The sequence below is a fragment of the Cynocephalus volans genome, chromosome 4 (assembly GCF_027409185.1).
Source record: "Cynocephalus volans isolate mCynVol1 chromosome 4, mCynVol1.pri, whole genome shotgun sequence".
In the NCBI taxonomy this organism is placed as follows: Eukaryota; Metazoa; Chordata; class Mammalia; order Dermoptera; family Cynocephalidae; genus Cynocephalus; species Cynocephalus volans.
In genome coordinates this window covers 135,458,684-135,481,943 of record NC_084463.1, presented here as the reverse complement: position 1 = coordinate 135,481,943, position 23,260 = coordinate 135,458,684, and the positions used below count along the sequence as shown (strand labels likewise).

General features: G+C 44.6%; 1 protein-coding gene across 2 annotated transcripts in view; it reads right to left on the bottom strand.

Moving 5' to 3' along the window:
• The window catches only part of LOC134375612 (low-density lipoprotein receptor class A domain-containing protein 3), a 231,769-nt gene that overhangs the window by 90,626 nt on the left and 117,883 nt on the right, over positions 1-23,260 (bottom strand). The window contains exon 4 of one of the 2 annotated variants that reach the window (XM_063094220.1): positions 16,556-16,690. In XM_063094220.1, the coding sequence (XP_062950290.1) occupies positions 16,556-16,690 (135 nt within the window). The remainder of the gene's footprint in view (positions 1-16,555; positions 16,691-23,260) is intronic. The other variant, XM_063094222.1, reaches the window with a different exon arrangement.

Below are 23,260 nucleotides of genomic sequence, written 5' to 3'. Positions count from 1 at the left end.
TAATGAGGGATGGCTGCTAACGGGCACAGGTTTTCTTCCTGGAGTAAGGAGAATGTTCTAAAATTAGACAGTGGGGATGGTTGTCCAACTGTGTGAATATGCTAAAAACACTGAATTGCACACTTTAAATGAGTGAGTGTAAGGTATGCGAATTACATCTCAATATAGCTGTTTAAAAACCTAACACAAAGCAATGCACTTATTGACACCTTCTATATAGTGGTGCTCAGGACCCCCGCACTGAACACAGAGTTTAGTTTATGGCCTTTGGCTGGCAGAAAATGAGGTAATCACACATACGTGCACACAATCTCTCACTACTTTGCTTTTGTTGTTTGGAGATATGGGTGTCAAACGGTGCCATGTATAATGTGCCAACACTGTACACAATACCATGCAGATTTTTCCCCTCTACTTACTGAGACATATTATTTTTTTCCCTTACAAAAGCATGATGAAAAGAGACCTGCGTTTTAGGGCCTGAAGAACTGGATTGGCATTCCAGTCTTGCCATCTCCTAGCTGTGTGACCTTGGACAAATCACATTACCTCACTGTGCCTGCATTTTCTCCACTATAAAATGAAAGAGTTGGTCTAATGCCTCTCAACCAGAGCACTACTGGTATTTGGGGCAGGACAATTCTCTGCTTTGTGAGGCTACCCCACAATGAAAGACATTAAATTTCCCTGATCCCATCCATTAAATGCTGATCATGTCTCCACACCCTCCTTGAACATTTTGAAACTCACCAGCGACATTTCCAAATGCCTACATTTTTCTACCACTGCAGGCAAAGGATCACTGTAACTAGATATTCTCCAGGGTAACTCATCTAGCTCTAGACGCTCCTTGGCACTAGCCACATGGCCTTCTCCTTTAATACCTTTTACTGCCATAGATCCCTGATCACACTCATTTCCACTTTCCAGATCTTTTCATCAAAGATATAAATATCTTACAGAATCATCTGAATTTTACTACCAGATTAGGAGCTCAAGGGTTGACAATACAGATAACCCACCACCTAAGCCATTTCCACTAACACTAACACTGCCCCTGAACTGGAGCAGAGTCGACGTGGAGCCTCGGTCCCCTGGACAACACAGCAGCCGTGGCCATCGTGCTGCCTGCCACATGGTCAGACTGGGTAGGGACCAGGCACTCAGACAACCACTGGTTCAGTTCCAGCTCAGCCAGTGTGGTATGGTATGGCTCAGATTCAAAATACCTTAATGAAATACATTAAGTAACAACAGTGGAAACAAAAATGGCAAAGGCAGAATCAAGATAAGTTCAGACTCTAGCAAATTAGATAGTACCTTCTAGTTTTGTTTCATTTTTCAGTTCATATCCCAGTTTTAAATATAGTATGTATTAAATATGATGTGAAGTCATATTTCAACACCTTCCAACTGTGAGAATTTTGCAATTCTAATAGAAAACACGCCATAAATTAGTCTTAGATGACTCGTCCCTTCCAAATGTCTCAAAGTGTAATCATCTAGAATGGAGCAGTGATCCCAGAGACTTTTTTCTCCCCTTCCTTCCAGATTCCACCTTACAGCTTTTGGTCTAAAAGATTACTCTTGCATTCAGAAGGCAAGTCTTTGTTCTTCCTGATAAACAATCAAAGCAATTGTCTCCAAACAAATCAAGATTTACGGGCAGCTTTCAGATTGGTGCCAGTCTTTAGAAAAAGAGAGAACGACATAATGCAGGGGGTCTCTCTTGTTTAATGAAACATCCCAAGTGCCTAACAATAATATTTACTGGATGAACAAAAGCTAATATGAGATTCACCTCTGTTATTTATCAGTGATACAGTTTCTCGGAGGACATATCTGGGGAGTTATTATAGCAGGCACTTCTGACAACAGAAACCCCTCCTGAGCATCCCCCATTCTTGCCTTCCCAGAAGAGGGTCTGTTCCACCCCTAGCTATATCTGGACATTCACGCTCTGGAACGTTCCACAGGTATTCCAGTTTTTGTTAGGCCAGGAAGTCAGATGCCAGATGGAACCAAGCCTGGGCCCTGGCTCCTTGCCAATGGGCAGGAAAAAGAAAACCCCTGTTAGCTGTCAGAGACAGAGTACCCTGGAGAACCCACCTGGTTCTTCATTTGGTGTTTCTCCAAAGATGAGAAGGCTCAGGCCAGAAGCTCTGATAGTTGTTGGCTACACAGGCAAACTGTTGGCCCATGGGGAGTGGAGCCCATACTTAGGAATATCCACTAAGTGCCCCAGAGCCTTCTCTCACTTTTCCTCCCAGCAAGCCTAGAGGCAGGCCAGGCCACTTGTGTGTTGAAGAGGCTCGGGAGTGGTTAAGTAACTTGCCCAAAGTCACAGAGCTACTAACTGGTAGAAATGCCCTCTGGACCTATCCAAAGCCCAGGCTCTTAATAATGTGTTATATCATGAATATGCTAATACAGTTAGTTGCTAAAGTGAGGGGGACGGCTTGCAAAACCAGCTTGCTCCTAAAATATATACCCAAAGCCTGATGGATGTTTTAAAAATGTTTTCGCATCTAACGTTCTCCTCCGCACCTCCTGTGCCTAGCACGGGGTGACACGGAGAAAATAAAGTTCTCCCAGGTTTCCGTCTCATGCTGAGGAAGTGGTGGGTCAGGGACTAGGACTCAGCTTCTGTCAGGAGGACCGTACACAGCTTCTGGGGGTCACGCTTGAGGTGAGAAGGGACGGAGGCATCCTTTTGGGCATGTTACTGTGGGGTGACAAGGAATGGCTTTGAGTGACTGACACATGACACACCAGAGCCTGGGGGTCACAGCCTTTCTGGCCTGTGCATGCATCACCAGGGAGTGGTCATCTCTGAGAGAGCTCAGGGACACAAGGGCCATAATGAAAGCTCTCTTGGGGTTTGAGCTGCCACTGGGAGCAGTAAGACTCTGGGAGTGGGAGCTGATCAGCTCCTCTACCAAAGGGAGCACATAAATGGTGCGGAAAGATGCCTTTTGATTGACTGAGGTTCCAAATAGCTGCTACTATGTAACAAATCATCCCCAAATTTAATGCTTTAAAACAATGACATTTTCATATCTCTCACAGTTTCTATGGTTTAGGAATTTTGGAAGGGAGGGGCAGTTCTGGTCGGGGGCCTCACAAGTTGCCACAGTCAGATGGTGGCTGAAGCTGGAACAGCAGCAGGCCAAAGCAGCAGGGGCTGCGGGCAGCCCTCCCTCTGTACGGGCTCCCCATGGTCTCTTTGTGCAGACCAGTTTGGGCTTCCTCACAGTATAGCAGCCTCTCGGCCCCGTGCTTATATGGTGGCTGAAGCTTTCAAGAAAGGGTATTCCAGACAGCAATGAAGAAGAGGTGTAGCCTTTCATACACTAGGCGTAGAGTCGCATAGCATCAATTCTGCCATATTCTATTGGTCAAAATAGACACAAAAGCTGGCCCAGTTTCCAGAAGGGATGTAGGCCCCACCACTCGGAGAGAAGAGAGCCAAAGAATTTGTGGATGTACTTAAAAACTGGCTGGGAGAAAGATGTAAGTAACAGGACTGGGGATAGGGGAGCAGGGTAAGTATTGGGTAGAGGGAGGCAACAGAGTCACCTCCCTCAAACACACAGCATATTTCCAGATCGGAAGCAGACAGGCACTGGCAGACCAAAATCAGTTTGAGGGAAAATCTATAAAAGGTTCTGAGCCACATAGGAAAGACTGCCTGAGAAATCAGCTAATGAGGATGGAGCGTTTGTCCTTGGAGACTTCCTTCAGATGCAAACTGACCCAAATCTGAGGCCAGCTGACCTCTGTGAAAAAAGCAAAATCAAAGTCAGGTTCCTGTCATTGGAAGAATGACTATAACTGGATCACACTCCAAAATCAAGACAAAGGCTTGGCTCTCAAAGGGTCTCAAAAGTCTACAGTAAATGAGCCCACAATGGAAGATGGCCAAGTGCTTCTGGGATTCGGCCTCTGGGGTGAGGGAGCAGGATGTGACTATGGGATGTGAGTCTCAGCACCTACAAGTGGAGTTTTCTCTGTTAGGACCACAGAGCTTTCCAGCCTAGACCCATCTCACTTGAGAGCCCAAGAAAGCAAAGCACGGGTTGAGTGTTCTCTCTCAGGCTGGTTAAATTAACTCCACTCACAGCAGCAATGGTTCTAAAAGTCTGTGGGTCTGGAGGTAGTCAGTGCCAAAAACCCATAGGACACGTTGCTGGCATAAACTAACCTTTGAACTGCTAGCTCAGTTCAAAGAGTCTGTGGTGGAGACTATGGCTAATTAATCCCCATATCCATCCACTCTCCCTTTTTGCCTTTTCTTTATATGAATTCCTGAGTTTTGGTTGGGCATAACGTATCCACTATGAGAAAGTAAACACTTCTCAGCCTCCCTTGCAGCTAGGTGGTCATGTGACTAAGTTCAGGCCAACAGATCATGAGTATAAGCAGTATGTGCAACTTTCAGGTCATCTCCTTAAAGATGAAGCTACCTGTCCTGGTGTTCCCCATCTTCCCTCCTTTCTGATCTGGGAAATAGTCTTAGGATCTCGAGAAGAGAAGAGCTCCCTGTTGACCTAGACTGCTCCTCCCTGGGGTATTCCATGTGGGAGACTTCATCTTATTTAAGGTACTAATTAAGCTGTGACCTCCATCCTATGTTAGCCACTGTATGATGGGGTCTCTTTGTTACAGCTGCTTACCTATATTCTAACTAATACAGAGTTCCTGGACCACCTCAAGTCTTCCAAAGTAAGAACCTAATGTTAGAAAGAATCATAGAAGAAACCCTAGAAACTCGACCCCAATGGTCCCCCAAAGGATTTGCACAGCTCTGTCTTTTGTGGACCTTTCCCTTGTCTTCCCATCCCCTCCTTTTGTATGAAGTACATAATATAGGTCTTCAATGGTTCCATGAATGACCAATGACAATCACTCTTGACATAAGCTTGCAACCCACTCATCTCAGAATTCTCACTGTATGCAATGGTAAAAAGCTGCTCCTATCAATCTCTTTGCCAGGGTGGAACATCTCATTTCTCCTGGTTTTCTTCCTCTGTCTCCCCCTTCCCACTGAAGCCTGCACAGAGGGGACGTCCACCAGCCAGCCTCAATGCATGCTAACAGTTTCACATCTCCCTACCCCACACACAGACATGCACACTTTGCTCCATCCATTCAGAATCTCTGCTTTGAATATACTACCCCAAGTGTGCCCAGCCCCACACTTGTTTCTAGGTCCATTTTTATTTATCCTTAAATAAAGGGCATGGATTTCATTCCTCCAAAGCCTTGCCATATCCCTCTAGGGAAGACCACCATTCCTCACCTGCCCCGCACTCCATGGCATGATGCTCATCCCTGCATTTCAGCATTTAACACTCTTCAGGGCAATTATCTATAGGACATTAAGTCTCTAACTTGCAAGACTGTCAGCAACTTTGATCTGATCTAGCTTTGTATTTCTTCCAGTACTTGGGTGGGGCTGGGTAACAGGAGGCATTCTACACAGGATATGTATGAATGAATATCTGGAAGAGTCAAGAATGAAAGAGTATTGGTGGGAGAGGTGAGGGTGATGAAGGCCACAAGCAGTCAGTTCATGCACGGATAAATGTCCCATGCATAATCAAGTAGCACAACACAGCAGTCCTGGGGTTTTGAAAACTTGCAGAGCAGACTTGCAGAGAGAGCAAGCCCTACACCTGATCCCACTGCCCTGAAAGGTGGTCCCTTGGCTTCAGGAGGAGGCCACTCTGCAACGTGTCCGGGCTGGACTCCACCATATGCCAGGGAGAGGGAGAAAGGAAGGAGACAGAACCTGGAGTGGGAAGAGGAGGGGTGACAAGCACACGACTAGAGTCGGGGAGACTAAAGAAACAGCTCTGAAGATTACCACAGTAGTTACGAGATCAGGAAGCAATTACTGTCCTGAGTACAGAATCATTCTGACTTGCTTCTAAATGAAGGATGTTTCAGAAATCTTCAAACTCCTGCTGCAGCAGTTAAAGAAAAGGAAGCCTGAGTGATGCAAACACTCAATTACAAAGAAGAAAACCCCACTGGTACAGAAAGACAGCAATCAACCTCTTCCACCTCCTTCTGTTTCTTCAAGTAAGTCAGTGTTTTTGTCTTCCTCAGCCCAGCTGGGCTTCAAATTCTTAAATTAAAAGTGGAAAAAAGGCTTCTACATCCCTCCTCTTGAATGTACCTCCAGCAGTTTTATTCTACATAGAACTAAATGAATTCTTTAAGGGTGATGAGCCTTTCCTACGGCTCCTCTGACAAAGCTCTTTTCATCACTTGACAGCCATAAATTTTGGGTAAACGTTGACCACCCATCAAATTCTAGGTTGTGACATTTTTGGTTGGATCCCCTAAATCCAGACTACCATTTTTTTAAATATAAACCTCTTTTCCAAACACACCTGAAAAACTAAACTAAAAACTAGCCCTTCTCCCATCACATGCCCTCCACAAATTTTCGAGAAATCATCTTTGGCTACTCAGTCACTTGGTTCTGTTTGATGACAAAGCAAAGGTCTCTTCCAAAGCATAAGCTCCTCTTATTCTCAATTGCCCAGGCTAGTAGGAGCCTGGAGCAGCACAGCCAAAGCAGGCACCACTGGAAAATAACACAGCAGATTCTCCAGTTCCATAAACCAGGATCCCCGTGGTGATCTGCCGTGGGCTACTTCTACCCCTTGCTACCCTCATCCAATTCTCGTCAAATCCCAGCTATCCTACCCTCACATACTTCCTGAAGCATTCCCCAATCTATTCCCACCATCATAGCCTTCACATGTCTGTCCATGACTTGCCATTGTCTGTAGAAGAAAGTTCAATATCCTTAATATGGTTTCCCAGGCTGCCACTCCACAGACAGCCACTGCTGACCACTCCAGCCGCCCTCCAGGCCACTCTCTTCCTGCCCAGCACAAAGATTCTCTCCTGACCAGACTCTGCTCAGGCTCTTCTGAACTCTCTTCTCAACTAGGCCCTGACTCTTGGGCTTCTGTGCTCCCCTCTACACTGTCCGATTCTGGCAAGAATCCTGCTAAGTCAGTCTATCAAGAGCCCCCACCCTCTGTACCTGCTCACCCTCCCTGTCTCCTCAGGTTCCTCACCCTCTGCCATCCCGCAGGTGATGTCTGATCACCCTGGCCTGCCTTCAGCAAGAATCCCATTACGTCTGTTTAGCCAGAATCCCCCCCACACACCTTGACGTTTCCTCTTAGTAATTTTCCATCCACCAACCCCCCAACCCACTCCTTGCCTATAAATTCCTACTTTTCCTTGTTGCATTGGGAGTTGAGCCCAGTTCTATACTGAGGTCTCCTTCCCCCTACTGCAATGATTTTTCTGAATTAAAGCTGTTCTCTGTGCAGCTCTGGATTTTCTTTGATGTCCACCACAGGGCAGCCATATGGGTCTTGTGGTTCTTAAAATGCACCACACTGTTTCTCACTTGTGGGTCTGCTCACCTGCTTTCTCTCTGCCTGGAAGGATCCTCCTCCCCTACCTTCCTCTCTCTTGTCCAGTTAACACCATCCCATCCTGCTGGTTTCAACCTCAGCATCACCATCTCAAGAAGCCCTAGTACACTGCACACACCCTGTCATTCACTTCCAGAAGGCCCAGTACCCTACACACGCCCTGCTGTGGGTTGAACTGTGTCCCCTAAAGGTTCATGTATTAGTCCCCACTGTGACTGTGTTGAGGGTGGGAAATCTTATTATGGTCATTAAAAGGTGGGGCCTTTAAGAGGTGATTAGATTGTGAGGACTGAACCCTTGTGAATGGCTTAATCTGTTGGTAGTTTAATGGATGGTAATGAGTGTGGTTCTGATGGCTTTTTAATGTGATGAATGTGTGGCTTTAAGATTGTTTTGTTTTATCTTTATTTGTTTGTTTGTTCTTTTCTCGGCAGCTGGCCTGTATAGGGATCCAAACTCGTGACCTTGGTGTTATAAAGCTGCGCTCTAACCAACTGAGCTAAATGGGCAGCGTGATGGCTTTATAAGGAGAATGAGTGGGAAGCTTAGCTCTCTCTTGCTCAAGCCATTCATCACGTGAGACCCTGCATCACTGTAGAGTCACCACCAAGAACAAGAAAGCCCTCACCAGGTGTGTTTTCTGGACTTTGGACTTCCCGGCCTCCAAAACTGTAAGAAATAAATTTCATTTCCTTATAAATTACCTAGTTTCAGTTACTCTGTTATAAGCAACAGAGATAGACTAACACACGCCCTGGCACTCACCTCCAGAGCATCCTGTCTTTGCCTCTGCCATGCATTCCTCATGCAGACAACAATGTAACACCTGTTTTTCCTATAGAATACAAGCTCCATCAAAGCAGAGGCCACACCTGTCTTGTTCCCTGTTCCCATTCCTCAATTCTAAGATGCATGTTCACATTTTAACATTTTGAAATTGAGATGCATCTTAAAATCTACAGTGTGTAATAATTTAATTGTCAGCACTGTTTCTCAGTGAAACATAAAATAAGGGTGGATCTTAAACTCGATGGCATCTTAAGATTTAACAAAATTTGGTATGTCCCTGTCTCTCCTGGGTACAGTACCTTGCACACAGCAGCAATCAATGAATACCTGTTAAATACATACTGACACACACATCTCCTGAAGATCCAATATTAGTCAGTTTTAACAAACACACCTTAAAATCTCAGTGGTGTAACAATGGCAAAGATTTATTGTCTTCTCATGGGTCTGCAGGTTGGCTGTAGCTCTGCTGGCCTCAGCTGGGACTGATCCTCGGCTGTGGGGTGGGTCCAGGTCTGTTCCATGTGCCATCACATTCTCCTTGGACCAGTAGCTCCCCAGGGTATGTTCTTCTCATGGCAGATCACTGAAATGCAAGAGACCAAGTCCAAGGGTGCAAGCACATTTCAAGCCTCTGATCTCACGTCTGCCAACATTCCATGGATCAAAGCAAGCCCAGCATCCATGGGGCAGGGACATGTCCTCTGGCCACTCTGCCAGGTCACAGGGCAGAGGAAGGGAGTGAAGACCTGAGAATAAGAATCCAACCTACCATAGACCCCACATGATGCGTGTGGGGCATGTGGAGAAACGAAAACTCCAAATGTCAGCAGTGACTAAAGGACAGTTCCTCAATGAACCATATGCAATATGCCTCTGGTCACAATGGGTGACGGGCACAGAAGCCACAGAGTTAGCAGTGGTGGCCTGAATTGATGACCCCTCTGCCCAGCAGCCACAAAGACACTCCCCCTTGGTTCCCCCAACAATCAGGTTTTATTTGAGGTACTTATTTAAGAGGGTAGGGCAAGAAGCAATCACTATTTCTAATTCTTTCTTCTCGTAGCTATATATTTATTCACTGTAAGCCCATGCTCCAGCAATAAATCAGGGTCGGTCACTTGCTAATTAGGTTGACAGGGGCACCAGGACTGGAGGGTGAGAGACCCAAATGCAACTGTCCAAGGTGCCTGGGAAACAGAGGTGCTAATGGACTTGGTCATGGCTTTAAGGGAACTTGGTGGGGTTCTGATCCATTGACTCAGGTTCCAGGGCTGTTGTGGAAACAGAGCTCATGAGGCCTGGACACCAAGTACAGAAAATGAACATCTTGAAACACAGGCTGGGAGACGATCTACTCACCACGCATGGCTCTGCTCACCCCATGCAGCAGACAGACCTGCACCCCTCCCCACCAAGAGGATTCTTTCTCAATGCATCAGCCCTTGCACTCTCCCTTGGGTCCTCATGTCATCTTGTTCTTGCACTTGGATCACTCTCTGGCAGTTTTACATCACATGGTTCACACTTCTGCTGTTGCACTCGGGTACAACTGTGCCCTGCTAGAGTGTGGCTTCTTGGGGACTGTATTAGTTTGCTAGGGCTGCCACAACAAAGTACCACAGACTGGGTGGTTTAAACAATAGAAATTTATTGTCTCACAGTTCTGGAGGCCAGAAGTCCAAGATCAGGTGTCGGCATGATTGATTCCTTCTAAGGGCTTGAGGGAGAATCTGTTCCTTGCTTCTCTCCCAGTTTCCAGTGGTTTGTTGGCAATCTTTGGTATTCCTTGGCTTGCAGACACGTCATCCCAATTTGTTCCTTTATTGTTTGTATGGCATTCTCCCTGTGTGTGTCTTTGTCCAAATTTCCCTTCTTATAAGGACACCAGTCATATTAGATTAGAGGCCCACCCACTTCCAATACGACCTCATCTTAACTAATTACATCTGCAATGACCCTGTTTCCAAATAGGGTCACATTCTGGGGTCCTGGGATTTAGGACATCAACATATGAATTTGGGGAAGGGGAACACAATTCAACAAGGGGCCAAGACCACTTCTGCACCCCTACATGCAGTACAGAGCCTGGCACATGGGAGGCACCCATTACCCACTTATTACCCACCCACTGACAAAAGTGCCCACTTTGAGGGCTGCTCCCCGCCCCCCCCCACACACTTCTACAAAAGAAATAGGACAAAGCTGTCACTGTTAGCTTCTGGTGAGGTGCCAAACCTCACAGCCAGCTTTCCAAATCCTCTTCGAGCCTTATCACCAGGATACAGCGAGCAAGATAAAAGAAACTGCAACCCGACTGCCAAGACACTCAATTAACTCTCCTAGCATCACTGGCTTCTTCAGTAGACCTTAGCTTGCCAGTGTTTCTCATGAGGTGGGAAGACGGACAGGCACATTATTCTTTTTTACTGAAAGGAACGCTTGAGTACAAAGAGGGAAAACACACCAGTCTTCGTCCTCAACCTCCCCCACAGGCTCATAGGTCTAAAGGTTGGACTGACCGCCTGGAGCTCCAGGACCCAGTATGGTGACACCCGACGACAGTCCCATTGGTGATGAAGAATGTGAGTCACACAGCAGATGACCCGAGTTTCCATCCTGGCTCTACCACAGGCTTGCTGTGTGGACCTGGCCAAGATCAACCTCTGTGTTCCTCAGTTTCTTCATCCAGAAAAATGGACAATGAGAGCGCCTACGCTCAGAGGGACTTTGTCAGACGTGAGTAGGAAAACACAAGCAGAGTGTCTACAACAGTGCCTGACATCCACCTACTGCTCCTGGTGTTTGCTATTCTTCTAGGCCCCTCACAGTCTCCTTCCAAAGGTTTCACCCATCACTGTGACCTGAGCCATCATAAGCTCGCAGTGACTAGAGCAGTAAGAAATCAGGGCCCACCTGAGAGGCACTCAGTGTGTCAGTTACCTAATGCTGAATAACAAATTACCCCAAAACTTACAAGCTTAAAAAAACCAAGCATTTATTATCTCACAGCTTCTGTGGGTTGGAGATCCAGGAATGGTTTCACGCTGGCTCAGAGTCTCTTACAAGGCTACAATCAAGGTACTGGCCGGGGCTGTAGACATCTCACAGCTCAATGGGGGGTGAGATGGGGCTGTAGACATCTCACAGCTCAATGGGGGGTGAGGTGAGATGGGGCTGTAGACATCTCACAGCTCAATGGGGGCGGGGGGGGTCCACTTCCAAGCTCACTCATACAGCTACTGGAGGGTCTCAGTTCCTTGCTGGCGTTTGGGCTCCACATAAGCCTCTGCACAGAGCAGCTCACAACAGGGAAGCTGGCTTCCATCAGAGAGAGCAAGAGAGAGTAAGCAAAGCAGATGCCAGAGACTTTTCAGAACCTAATCCTGGAACTGACATCCCACCACTGTTGCTGTTTTCTTTGTTAAAAGCAAGTCACAGTTCATACACACCCATGTTCACAGCAGCATTATTTACAACAGCCGAAAGGTGAAAACAACGCCAGTGTCAACTGATGGATGATGAATGGATAAGCAAAATGTGTGTGTGTGTGTGTGTGTGTGTGTGTGTGTGTGTGTGTGTATCTCCATACAATGGAATACTATTCAATCATGAAAAGGAAGGGCATCCTTACACATACTACAACATAGATGAACCTTGACAACATTATACTAAGTGAAATAAAGCCAGTCACAAAAGGACAAATACTGTATGATTCCACTTATATGAGGTACCTAGAGAAGTCAAATTCATAGAAAAGAAAGTAGAATGGTGGTTGCCAGGGACTGGGGGGACGGGGGATGGGGAGTTATTTAAAGGGTGCAGAGTTTCAGATATGCAAAATAAAAAAGTGCTGGAGATTGGATACACAACAACGTGAATATATTGAACGCTATGGAACTGTATCTAAAAACAGTTATGATGATAAACTTGATGTCATGCATATTCTGCCATGCTAAAAAGCAAGTCACAAGGTCCAGATCACATTCAAAGGGACGGGATTACACCAGGGCATGAATATCAGGAGGTGGGGATCGCTGGAGGCTGCTTGCCACATTCAGTCAAGATTTTTAAGGCCACCTGAGTGCTAGCCATGCCCAACATGAGCCTGGCAGCATCTGCTAACTCTCAGATGCACCCTTCCCAGGGAGAGTTTCTAAGCAACAGAAAAGCCATGGCAAGCCTGCTCCAAAGCTACTACTTTTTGAATTATATGGTAAACAGGTTATGTTTCCAGTCAATGAAGTCCCAATTAAAATTCGATTCCACCATAGCGTTCTTTGGTCTTTAATACAACCCATATGGAATACGAATACAATGACGACTGCACTTTAATTACCTCATTTCCACTCCCAGTTCCTTACAGAGTGTATGGCTGGTTTTAAAGGCCAAGGATAACGAAGGGAACTAAATCTAAGAAGAGGGGAGAAAGGGAGGAGAGACTGACACAAAGTTGGTGTCTCTAAAGTTGGAGACTCCACTTTTTAATACTCTAGTCAAATTAGAATAAAATTATCTCAAGCACTATATTTCTTGTCTTGGGGCCAGTTTTCTCCACCCATCAAAATAAATATTATTACATACAGTATTGTTTTTGCACATCAACTGAGAGCACAGATGCATTTTTCAAGGACTGGAAGTCCAGCAGAAGCAGACAGGACATATTTTGACTAAATGAGCTCATGCACAGAGCTCTCTGGAGGGAGAAGGAATGTTTGCTAAGATCAAGCTTTTGTCAGTGTATCACTTAACTGCCTTACTGGAATGTCATCTGACTTGTTTCACTCAAAGTTACCAGCCTATATTGTTAAACTATAACCCCACCTATGTTCTCTTCCTGTAACTTCCTGGTCTGGAAAATAAATGCAGGAAGAGAACCCCAATTCAGGGTTAATTTCCCAAGGAAGGGATGCCTCTTGCTTGAGGTTCTGGGGAAGTTAACCACTTCGGGGCAGAACCCCAATTTGGGGTTAATTTCCCAAGGAAGGGATGCCTCTCGCTTGAGGGTTCCAGGGAAGTTAACCACTTCGGGGCTTCTCACTGCTCAGAAGAGATGGGCTTTGAGTAATCCTTTGCAGCTCCATCACCCAGGGGAAGTGGGGTGACAAATCTGTGGGGGTCAAAGCAACAAATTAGTATCAGTTTGTATTTAGAGGCTTCATGATATGAGAAAAGCATACCCTTAAATACTAGACTCACAGGCAGGGCAGGGCCCCCACATGAGGATGCAGAATCACAGACCGGCCAACGGGACTGCAGGTCTACGTCTCCCATGTCATGCTCACTGCAGGGCATACTCCCATGGAGGGAATGACAGACTCCTCTACTCAATTTAAACAACAGCAATAGTATCTATTATTATTTTAATAGATTGTGGATACTTGAACTCACATAACTTAATTTGCACACATAGAGTGCAAATTAAACATAGCATAATGACAACATAACAACCTGCAAAGAAATCTTTTCTAGTCTTCGGCACTTACTGAATCCACTAAGTGCAGGGCACTGTGTTATTAGGTAGGTTCTGTGGGATTCCAGTGGCAAAAAGGGCATGCTTCCTGTTCTTAGGTAGCTAACAGCAGCACCTTGCACAGTGGGCACCGGTGAGAGGAGGCTGTATACCAATGGCAACCAACAGTGTTACCAACTGCCTGATGGCACATGTCTTCTGGGAGCATGCACATATACAACTTACTGTCTAAGGGGAGTTCTGGAAGGCATGAGGCTGAGATTGTAAATGAGGCTACTCCTCGTAAGGCATTTGTCAAGAGTTGTGCTTCATATGTATGTGGTAAACCACCAACTTATTCCATAAACCTCGTACTTATGAGAACCAAATATACAGGGAGAGGAAAAAGCAGAATTTACAAATACAGTCAGCCCTCCATATCCGTGGGTTCTGCATCCATGGATTCATCCGATTGCAAATCAAAAATATTCAGGAAAAAAATTGCATCTATACTAAACATGCACAGATTTTTTTTCTTTTTACTATTCCCTAAACAATATAGTATAACAACCATTTACATAATATTTACATTGTATTACATATTGTAAGTAACCAATAGATGATTTAAAGCATACGGGAGGATATGCTTAGGTTATATGCAAATACTACACTATCCATATCAGGGACTTGAGCATCCGTGGATTTTGGTAGCTTTGGAAGGTCCTGGAACCAATCCCCTGCAGATACTGGGGAATGACTGTATCAACTTCAGCTTCCAGAGGGACCAGCTATTCTTAAGGGCAAGCAAAAATCTGCTTCAGCAAAATGCTGGGACAGGCACAGGAAAGTCAGGAGAGGGTGTTGCCCAAATCATCAGCATCCCTAACCTCCAAATCTTAGACTTGGGAGGCCTTTTGCTAAACATCCTGGGGCACCATGAATGAGTCTAAGATACATAAACACGTAAAAAACTATGTAAGAAACAATATTTACAGAAAATTTTCCCCAATCTCTCCTATGTATGCTAATATTTACCTGACTTTGTGATTCTCGTTCCCTATTTGGTATTTCTCACTGGCTATACATTGGCATATGTTTTGGTTGACTTCGTGTAAAGGCTAACAATACCTTTCATTCAGTCAGAAGTTAGAAATTCCTAGGTACACAGCAAGCTAAAAAACTTCTCTACGGTTAGTGTAGAACAGTGGATCTCAGACTTGAAAGTGCAATAGAATCACCTGTAGGGCTTGTTTAATAAAACACAGATTGCTGGGCCCACCCACACAAGCTGATTCAGCTGGTCTGGATGGGACCTCATTGTATGCATTTCCAAAGAGTTCCCATGTGATGCTGATGTTCCTGGAATGGGGACGATGCTTTGAAACCACTGGTGAAGAGAAGACCCAAGAAGGGCATTTTCCAGGCAGGGGCAATCAGAGGCTAATTCTAATGCTACCCAAGACTTGCCGCCCTTGCATAGCTGTTATCTGCACAAACCTTGGCAAAGTCTACGCTGATACACATTTTCTTTTCTCTGTACCTGAGGCACACAGATTTGGATTGATCATAATCCTTGGTGTGTGGCCCACTCTCACTGGTGGTGTAGGTATAAACCATCTGTTCATTCATTCATTCATTTTTAATAACATAATAAACACTAACCAAAATAAAAGTTTAGGACCTTGAAAATAAACTACATCTGACTACCCGGAACTTATCCCATCTACCCTACCTCCCAACATATGAGTTAACCAGTTAACCATCATTCTCTTGCTTTTCTTTTTACAGTTTTATTAAATCTATAAACTGCAGTACAGTCATACAGTGGAATACTGAATAATAGTCAAAACAAATGAACTGTACCAAAAAACAATACGCATGAATCACAGCAACATAATAATAATAAGTGAAAAAAGTAAAAATTACATACGGATGATACCAGTTTATAACATTAGAAAAGCATACTCTTTAGGGTGTCTTAAAATAGATGTACATTTTTAAATCTTTGCATTTCTTTGTAATCACTGAAGAAATACACGTTTACTTAAAAAGAGCCAAAAAGTAAAGAAATACCCCTGGTCAGTTTTAACAGGGGAGGATACGACATTGCCCCACTGTGTCCTTCCCAGGTTTCCTAACAAAGCTCAGTTTTCATAAAAGAGCTCCGAAATCAAGAGCACTGAAACAAGCAGCAAATCACAAAAAACAAAGTAGTAAACAAGCACAAGGGGGGAATGTTAACTCTGCTCATAATCAGAGAATTGCAAATTAAAGCATTTGGGGAGGCTATCATTCTATGACTACTAAATTAGCAAAACTGGAAAAAATAGAATAGCAGTGAATATCTGTGATATTATAGTAAAATTGACATGCACAGACAATGCTAGCAGCAATATAAACTTAAAAAAAAAAAAGAATTCAATAGCTGTATGGTGAGATGTAGCTGTGACCTGTACAGGCGGCCTGCTCTGTGGAATTTATCCTCAAGAAGTAATTCAATGAAAATAAACAGCCCAGATGGCCCCAACAACACAACAACTTAGAAAACTACAGCAGTGCCACACAACAGTATGTAACACAGCTGGGGCAAATGACTATTTTGAAGAAAAAACTGTGCGTATGATATTTAATGCATGAGCAATACAAAAATACATAATGATAGGTGCATTATACTTACAACCACATAAAACACGTGCATCTACCCATACAAGGGCTGCAAGGCCAAGTGCAAAATTGAACAGAGCTGTTGTGTTTGGAGGTGGTATGGGTGTTGATTTCTTCCTTTCGGTCTTTTTCTCAGTGTTACTGTGGGTGTGTGTTGCAATTATTTTTTAGAGGCTCCTACCTTGAGAACTTTCACAGCTTTCTTCGTCACTGTTGTCTTGACAGTTATTTTGCCCATCGCAGATGAAGCTCTTGTCAATGCACAGGCCGTTCTTACAGTGGTAGCGGGCAGTGGAGCAGAGCAGGGGATTTGCTGCTGTCAAAGGGAAAACAGAGCAGATCACCAGGGAGGCCAGAGAGTCCCCTTGGGGACCCCGAAAATCTCTCCAGCCCAGGGTATGTCCCGCTGTGGAAGCAGTGAGCTCATCCTCTACAATGGCAGACTCAAAGCCCATCCTGAGACTGGCCAGCCAGTGACCTGGACAGAACAAAACTTACTCTGCCTCGTTCTATAAGTTCCTTCTTCCAAGCCACCATGCTGGTCCCCTGCAACCACATCACCATGGCCAGAGGTTAATGCCTCACCCTCAATGGTCAGCAGCCTCTGAGGGGTCTGGGGCAAAGCCTGAATATCAGGACACTTTCCTAGGAGACTTGAGAGTGGAAAGGTTGGTGGCACAGGAGACACATAGAGAAAAGCAAACCCAGAAGGAGTAGTAGCTGAGTCAGGGAGCCATGAACTTCAGCCACCCAGAAAGTGATTGCATGATCTGCTCCAAGAGCTATTTAGGATCCTTCCGGTACCCCAGCTATAGATCAGCCTTTTAATTCCTCACTTATTCTTTATGACTCACTAAAATACACTCAGGAGTCTCGATTTCTTCTTTGTAACCAAAAAAGCCCATTAACCCAGCTGGGCAGTGACCATGTCCTAAGCAGCTCCTCCATGAGGCTCCCTGTTCTAGGCATTTCCAGGAACCTCAAAAGAAATAATAGATCAGAGCCCTCCCCGCAAGGAAAAGGGTGGCAGTGGCCTATGTGAGGTCAACACAAAACTACTTAACAACACATAAGCAAATCTCCACAGAAAATCAGTATTTCTGTGGTACAAACTGACCTTGCTTCCCTGTTCTTTCAGTGCATTTCAAACAAGGCTCATTCCAGGGCTCTGTTTTCAATAAATGAAGCAGCCAAGTAGAAATTACTCCAATCCCAGCTCTGCCACTTATTAGCTGTGTAGTCTTGGGCAAATTACTTTACTTCTCTGAGTCTCAGTTGCTTTAACTAAGTACAGGACCAGCTACATAATTTGCAAGGTCCAGGGCAAACTGAAAATGTGGGGTCCACTGTTCAAAAATTACTAAAACAATCAAGACGGCCAGAGCACAGCATTAAATCAAGTGTGGCACCTTCTGAGCAAAGCACGGGCCCTGTATGACTGCACCCATCACAGCCCATGAAGCTGATCCTCCTACTTACAGCATTAATTTAAGTATCAAGTGAGATGACATGAGAAAATGTACAGTGCCAGGTGTGACATGCAGCACAGGCTCAGGGAATGTTATATTCGTTCCCCAAGTTCTGTCTGTCTTGGCCTCACACCACGTGGCCCTCCCACTAGGAGAGATATTGGTAATGATGAAGACAGGTCATCCTGGATCTTGGGTAATGAACTGAGGCTGCATGTGGTGAGAACAGCCCTGGAACAGACACCAGGCCCGGCACAGGAGATTGCTATGGCATTAGGAGCAAGTCACTCCAGCATCTCTCAGTGGTCCCCAACTACAAGATGGCAGTGTAATCTGTCTTCTCCATGTGCTTCACCAAGCCATTATTAAGACACACAGAGATCACGGCTGCAAGGACTTGGTAAAAATCATAAGATTATGTAAGCCCAAAGGACTGCAGACTTTCTTTTTTTTTTTTTTTGGTAACTATTCAGCCCAGCAAGTTTGATTTGAAAGGTCGGCAGAGGAAGAGGAATGGGAGAAGCCAGCGCTCTCAATTTTGAGAATGATGGAACAGTGTAAAGTTAAACAAAAGTAGTCTAGCCTGAAAATGAAAGGATTAATTATTTAAATCCCTGTGGGCCAGAGAATGGCTCAACTTGATCCAGATGAAACCAAGGTCTGCCTTCAGCCAAAACCAAAACGGGGAAACCCAAAACCACAAAGTACATTTAGCTTTTGTCCAAGGCAGCCCTCCAAACCCTTCTGCCCATGAGCATCCCACTACAGTGTCCTTTGGCTTCCCTGGGACCTTGTGGGTCACATCTATGCAGTCAGTAACAATCAGCTCACCCAAACGGACAGTCTCAGAAAGGCACTCTCATTGCTCCATGCTGGGGCAGTCGCAGGCTTATGTAAACGTCCTAATGGGGAAAACTATGTCAATCTTCCTTGCTGAGACTGCTGTCATCTGCTTACCTTTTCTTCAGCCTTAGACCCTTTCAACCTCACAAATTTTCCCAAGAGAAAAACTCATTTGTGGGTATGTATGTGTGTATACGTACATACTACATATGTGTATGTGGATATGTATGTATGTTTGAAAACCAAGACACAGACTAGTACTAATGCATATAACCAAAAAGCCTAGTAGCCAGAATATGTAAAGAACTCTTGCAAATCAAAAAGAAAAAGACAACTCAATAGAAAAATGGGCAAAAGATGTAATCAGGTAATTCAAATAAGAGGAATGGCAAATGGTCAAAAAACCCTGAAAAAACATATACCATCACCAGTAATGAAGTGTCACTTTACATACATCAGACTCACCAAACTTAAGGTCTTAAAATACCAGGTTGTTGGCAAGGATGAGGAGGGAGAGGAAGTCTCATGGACTACAAGTGGGGATGCAAATTGGTAGGTCCACCTAGGAGACCAGACATCTAATAAAGTTCAAGGTGCACATACCTTACAGCCCAGTGATTTCACTTCCACCTATACACTCTAGAGAGATTCTTGAACAAACAGAAATGTTTACTGAAGCCAATATTTGTAAAATTAAAAAAAAAAAAAATTAGAAATGGGCCAAATGTTAACCTACAGGAGAACAGATAACAGTATGTTATAGTTACAATGGAAACTCTATAGCAGGGGTTGACTAAATTTTTCTGTAAAGGAACAGAGAGTAAATATTTTAAGTTTTGCTAGACAGTTGGTCTTTATCTCTGTTGTAACAACTCAACTCAGCCATTGTAAAGCAAAGCAGCCACAGACAATCTATAAACATGGCTGTGTTGCAATAAAACTTTATTTATAAAAGCAGGTGGCAGACCAAAATTCAGCCCAAGGGCCGTAGTGTGTTAACTGCTGCCATACAGCAGTGAAAAATGAATGAACTGGTGACAAGATGGATAAATCTCACAAGTAGTGATGAGAAAAACAAGTCATAGAAAAATATGTTTACTGCTGTGCAAAAGAATAAAAACTTGCACGGGAATAAACAACCCCAAGTTCAGGACAGTGGATGCCTCTGAGGTGAAGAGAGAAGGGTAAGATTAGAGAAGGGTGCCCTGGAGGCTTCTAATTATACTTGGTAACATTTTATTATTTTAAAAATCTGAAGCAAATAAGGCAACATGGTAATATGGTTTTTTTAAACAGGGTGTTAGGAACACAGTCACGCATTTTATTTTACTTTTACCTATGTTTGAAAGATTTCACTAAAATCTTTTCAGAATCTAGTCTGGCAGAAAGGTTTCAATGAGTACTCACTTTCCTTGGCTTTCACACTCCCACCGCAACATTCTCTCTGGATCACACACAACTGTTTCAGTCTCTTTCACACTCAGGTGCAGAGTTGCTCAGAAGACACAGATGCACACTTAAAACCCAGCAGCAAGCCAGAAAAAAAAGCCTCCCACCCATCAAAATATGCATAGCAATGCTCATGACTCAAAAGTGCCAAGAGCTTTGCTGTGGATTGATGGAATTGTGTCCCCAAAATTTCATATATTGGAAGCTTAATCCCCACTGTAAAAGTTGAGGGTGGGAAATCCTATTATGATAATTGAAAGATGAGGCCTTGAAGAGGTGATTAGGTTGTAGGACCATGCTTAGTGAATGGAATAAAAATGGTGGTCACGGGCATGGTTCCGAAGGCTTTAAAAAGAGAGTGAATGAAGAGCCTGCCCTCTGCTCTCTCTGCTCCACCATCTTGCAAAGTGATACCCCTGGGTCACTGTTGCCACCACCAGATGGACTTTGGATTTCCCAGCCTCAAGACACTGTAAGCAATAAATTTCATTTTTCTTTATAAATCACTCAGTTTCAGGTATTTTGTTATAAGCAACAGAAACAGACTAGCACAAGCTTCCTCCAGGAAGAGCCCTCAGCCTTCCCTTCCCTCAGGGTCTATAGATTTTCCATTTATATAAATTCCAACAAGCTTTGTATTCTGGTTCCCAAGGACAAAGCAAATTGGAAGGGAGGTGGGTGCTGCCTGGCACCCTGCAGACAAACTGGCAGCAAGAAATAAAACCTGACAACTCTGGGAAGGGGCAGAGAAGCTCTAAAAAACAACGTCAAGAATTCCAAATGCATAGCAGCCCAGGATACTTTTTTTTTTTTTTTTTTTTTTTTGCGGGGGGGGGGGGCAATATTTATTTATTTATTTATTTATTTAATTGTTTAATTTTGTCGATATACATTGTGGCTGATTATTGCTCCCCATCACCAAAACCTCCCTCCCTTCTCCCTCCCCCCCTCCCCCCCAACAGTGTCCTTTCTGTTTGCTTGTCGTATCAACTTCAAGTAATTGTGGTTGTTATATCTTCTTCCCCCCCCCGTTTGTGTGTGTGTGTGTGTGTGTGTGTGTGTGTGTGTGTGTGAATTTATATATTAATTTTTAGCTCCCACCAATAAGTGAGAATATGTGGTATTTCTCTTTCTGTGCCTGACTTCTGCACAGCAAAAGAAACAATTAACAGAGTTAAAAGACAACCAACAGAGTGGGAGAAAATATTTGCAAAATATACATCTGACAAAGGATTAATATCCAGAATATATAAGGAACTCAAACAACTTTACAAGAAGAAAACAAGCAACCCAATTAAAAAATGGGCAAAAGAGCTAAGCATTTCTCTAAGGAAGATATACAAATGACCAAAAGACATATGAAAAAATGCTCAACATCACTCAGCATCTGGGAAATGCAAATCAAAACCACATTGAGATACCATCTAACCCCAGTTAGGATGGCTAAAATCCAAAAGACTCTGAACGATAAATGCTGGCGAGGTTGCGGAGAAAAAGGAACTCTCATCCATTGTTGGTGGGACTGCAAAATGGTGCAGCCTCTATGGAAAATGGTATGGAGCCCAGGATACTTTTAAAAGAGAATAGATAATTCTAAAAAGGAGCCAAAGGCAACCCTGTATTATAGCCCAGTCTAAAAATACAAAGTGTTCCTAAGAATGACCTGCACTGTCACCAAGAAAGGTAAATGCTGATGAAGCCAAGATGCGACACATTGCAGAGAGATTCCTGCCAACAGTGGCTTTCAAAGGTATTCATGTTCAGTTATTAGGCAGACTCACTTAACCAGAGTGGCAAATCTCTCAAAGACCCCAGATGGCTCCGGTTTCACGACATTCCCTCCAGGGTTTCTATAGCTATGTACTTGGCTCAGCCAGATTTCAGAGCAAGTGTACATGGGACTATGGGTGGACCAACTCTGGAAGCCTCAGGTGTGCAGGGCTCAAGTCTTAGTGGTCTCTGGGGTCCCGTGGAGGCTAGCCCAGCACTCTGCAAAGAGCAAGTGCTCAACAAATGGCTCATAAACGGCCCAGGAAACACTTCATACTTCAGGATGTTGTTTTGGAACATTTTAGCAATATCTAATGTGCTCCAAATGTTTGTTTTCTTTGTCCTTGCTGAGGCTTCCCAGTCACTGAACAAATGTATTTTACTCATTTAACAAGAAAGAGGTACATTGTATTTTACAGCATTTATTTTGCTAGGGGTAGAGAAAATTGTCCACAGGGTCAACTTCAAAAACTCAATTGCAGGTTCAAAAGCTCCGTGGTTATTGTGACCACAAGAAACACAGAGTCCTGAAGATCTATTTCCCAGCCCACAGTACTCAGCAAAGAGAACTTGTCTCTCTCTGCAAGAGGGAGGGAGACATGAGTTACAGGGGTAACTTAGTGGTTAATTAAACTGGTGGCATTCACTTCAACCACATTTAAAGGATAGGACCAAGGGAACACTGCGGTCACCCAAAAGCAACTGACCAGCTTCAAGACAGGAAATGAAGCAATCTATCTCCAGCAGGACTTAGGAAATGTCCTCTTTAATTCATTTAAAGTCTGTGGAAGTTGGCCCAGCTCCCACCTCAAAGAGCTCTTGACGAAACACACTGGTGAGAAGCTCCTTGTCACCAGCCCCCACAATTCCCATCTGCTTCTCTGCCCTGCAGTGGCACCACTCACTTCCTAACCTCACAGCCTCCCTAGGGATCTTGTCGTCCCAGCCCCAATTTCCCTGGAAGCCAGGCAATGGGGCGGGGGGGGGGGGGGGGGCGGGGGCCGTGCACTGAGTCTTCCTCTTCTCCAGGATGGAGGGCACCTAGCCCCAATAAAGCACAGACCGCTGAGCACAATGCTCCCTGCAAATAATACATCCCAGCAACAAGCACTGCTCCCTTGGCTGGGAAAATGCTGGCTGTCGCAACCTTGGCTGGTCTGCAGCCAACCCTGGGTTTTCACATTCCTTTCAGAGCCTGCTCGGCAGGGTCCCTCCCAGCACCAAGGCTACCAGGTCCCGGCTGCAGCAGCCCTGCGCCCTCTGAGACAGAACACAGCCCATGTGCAGCCATGCTCTGGAGCTGGAATGTCTCCCTCCTCTGCAGGAGGGGAAAGGGCTGCCACTCTGGGCAAAAA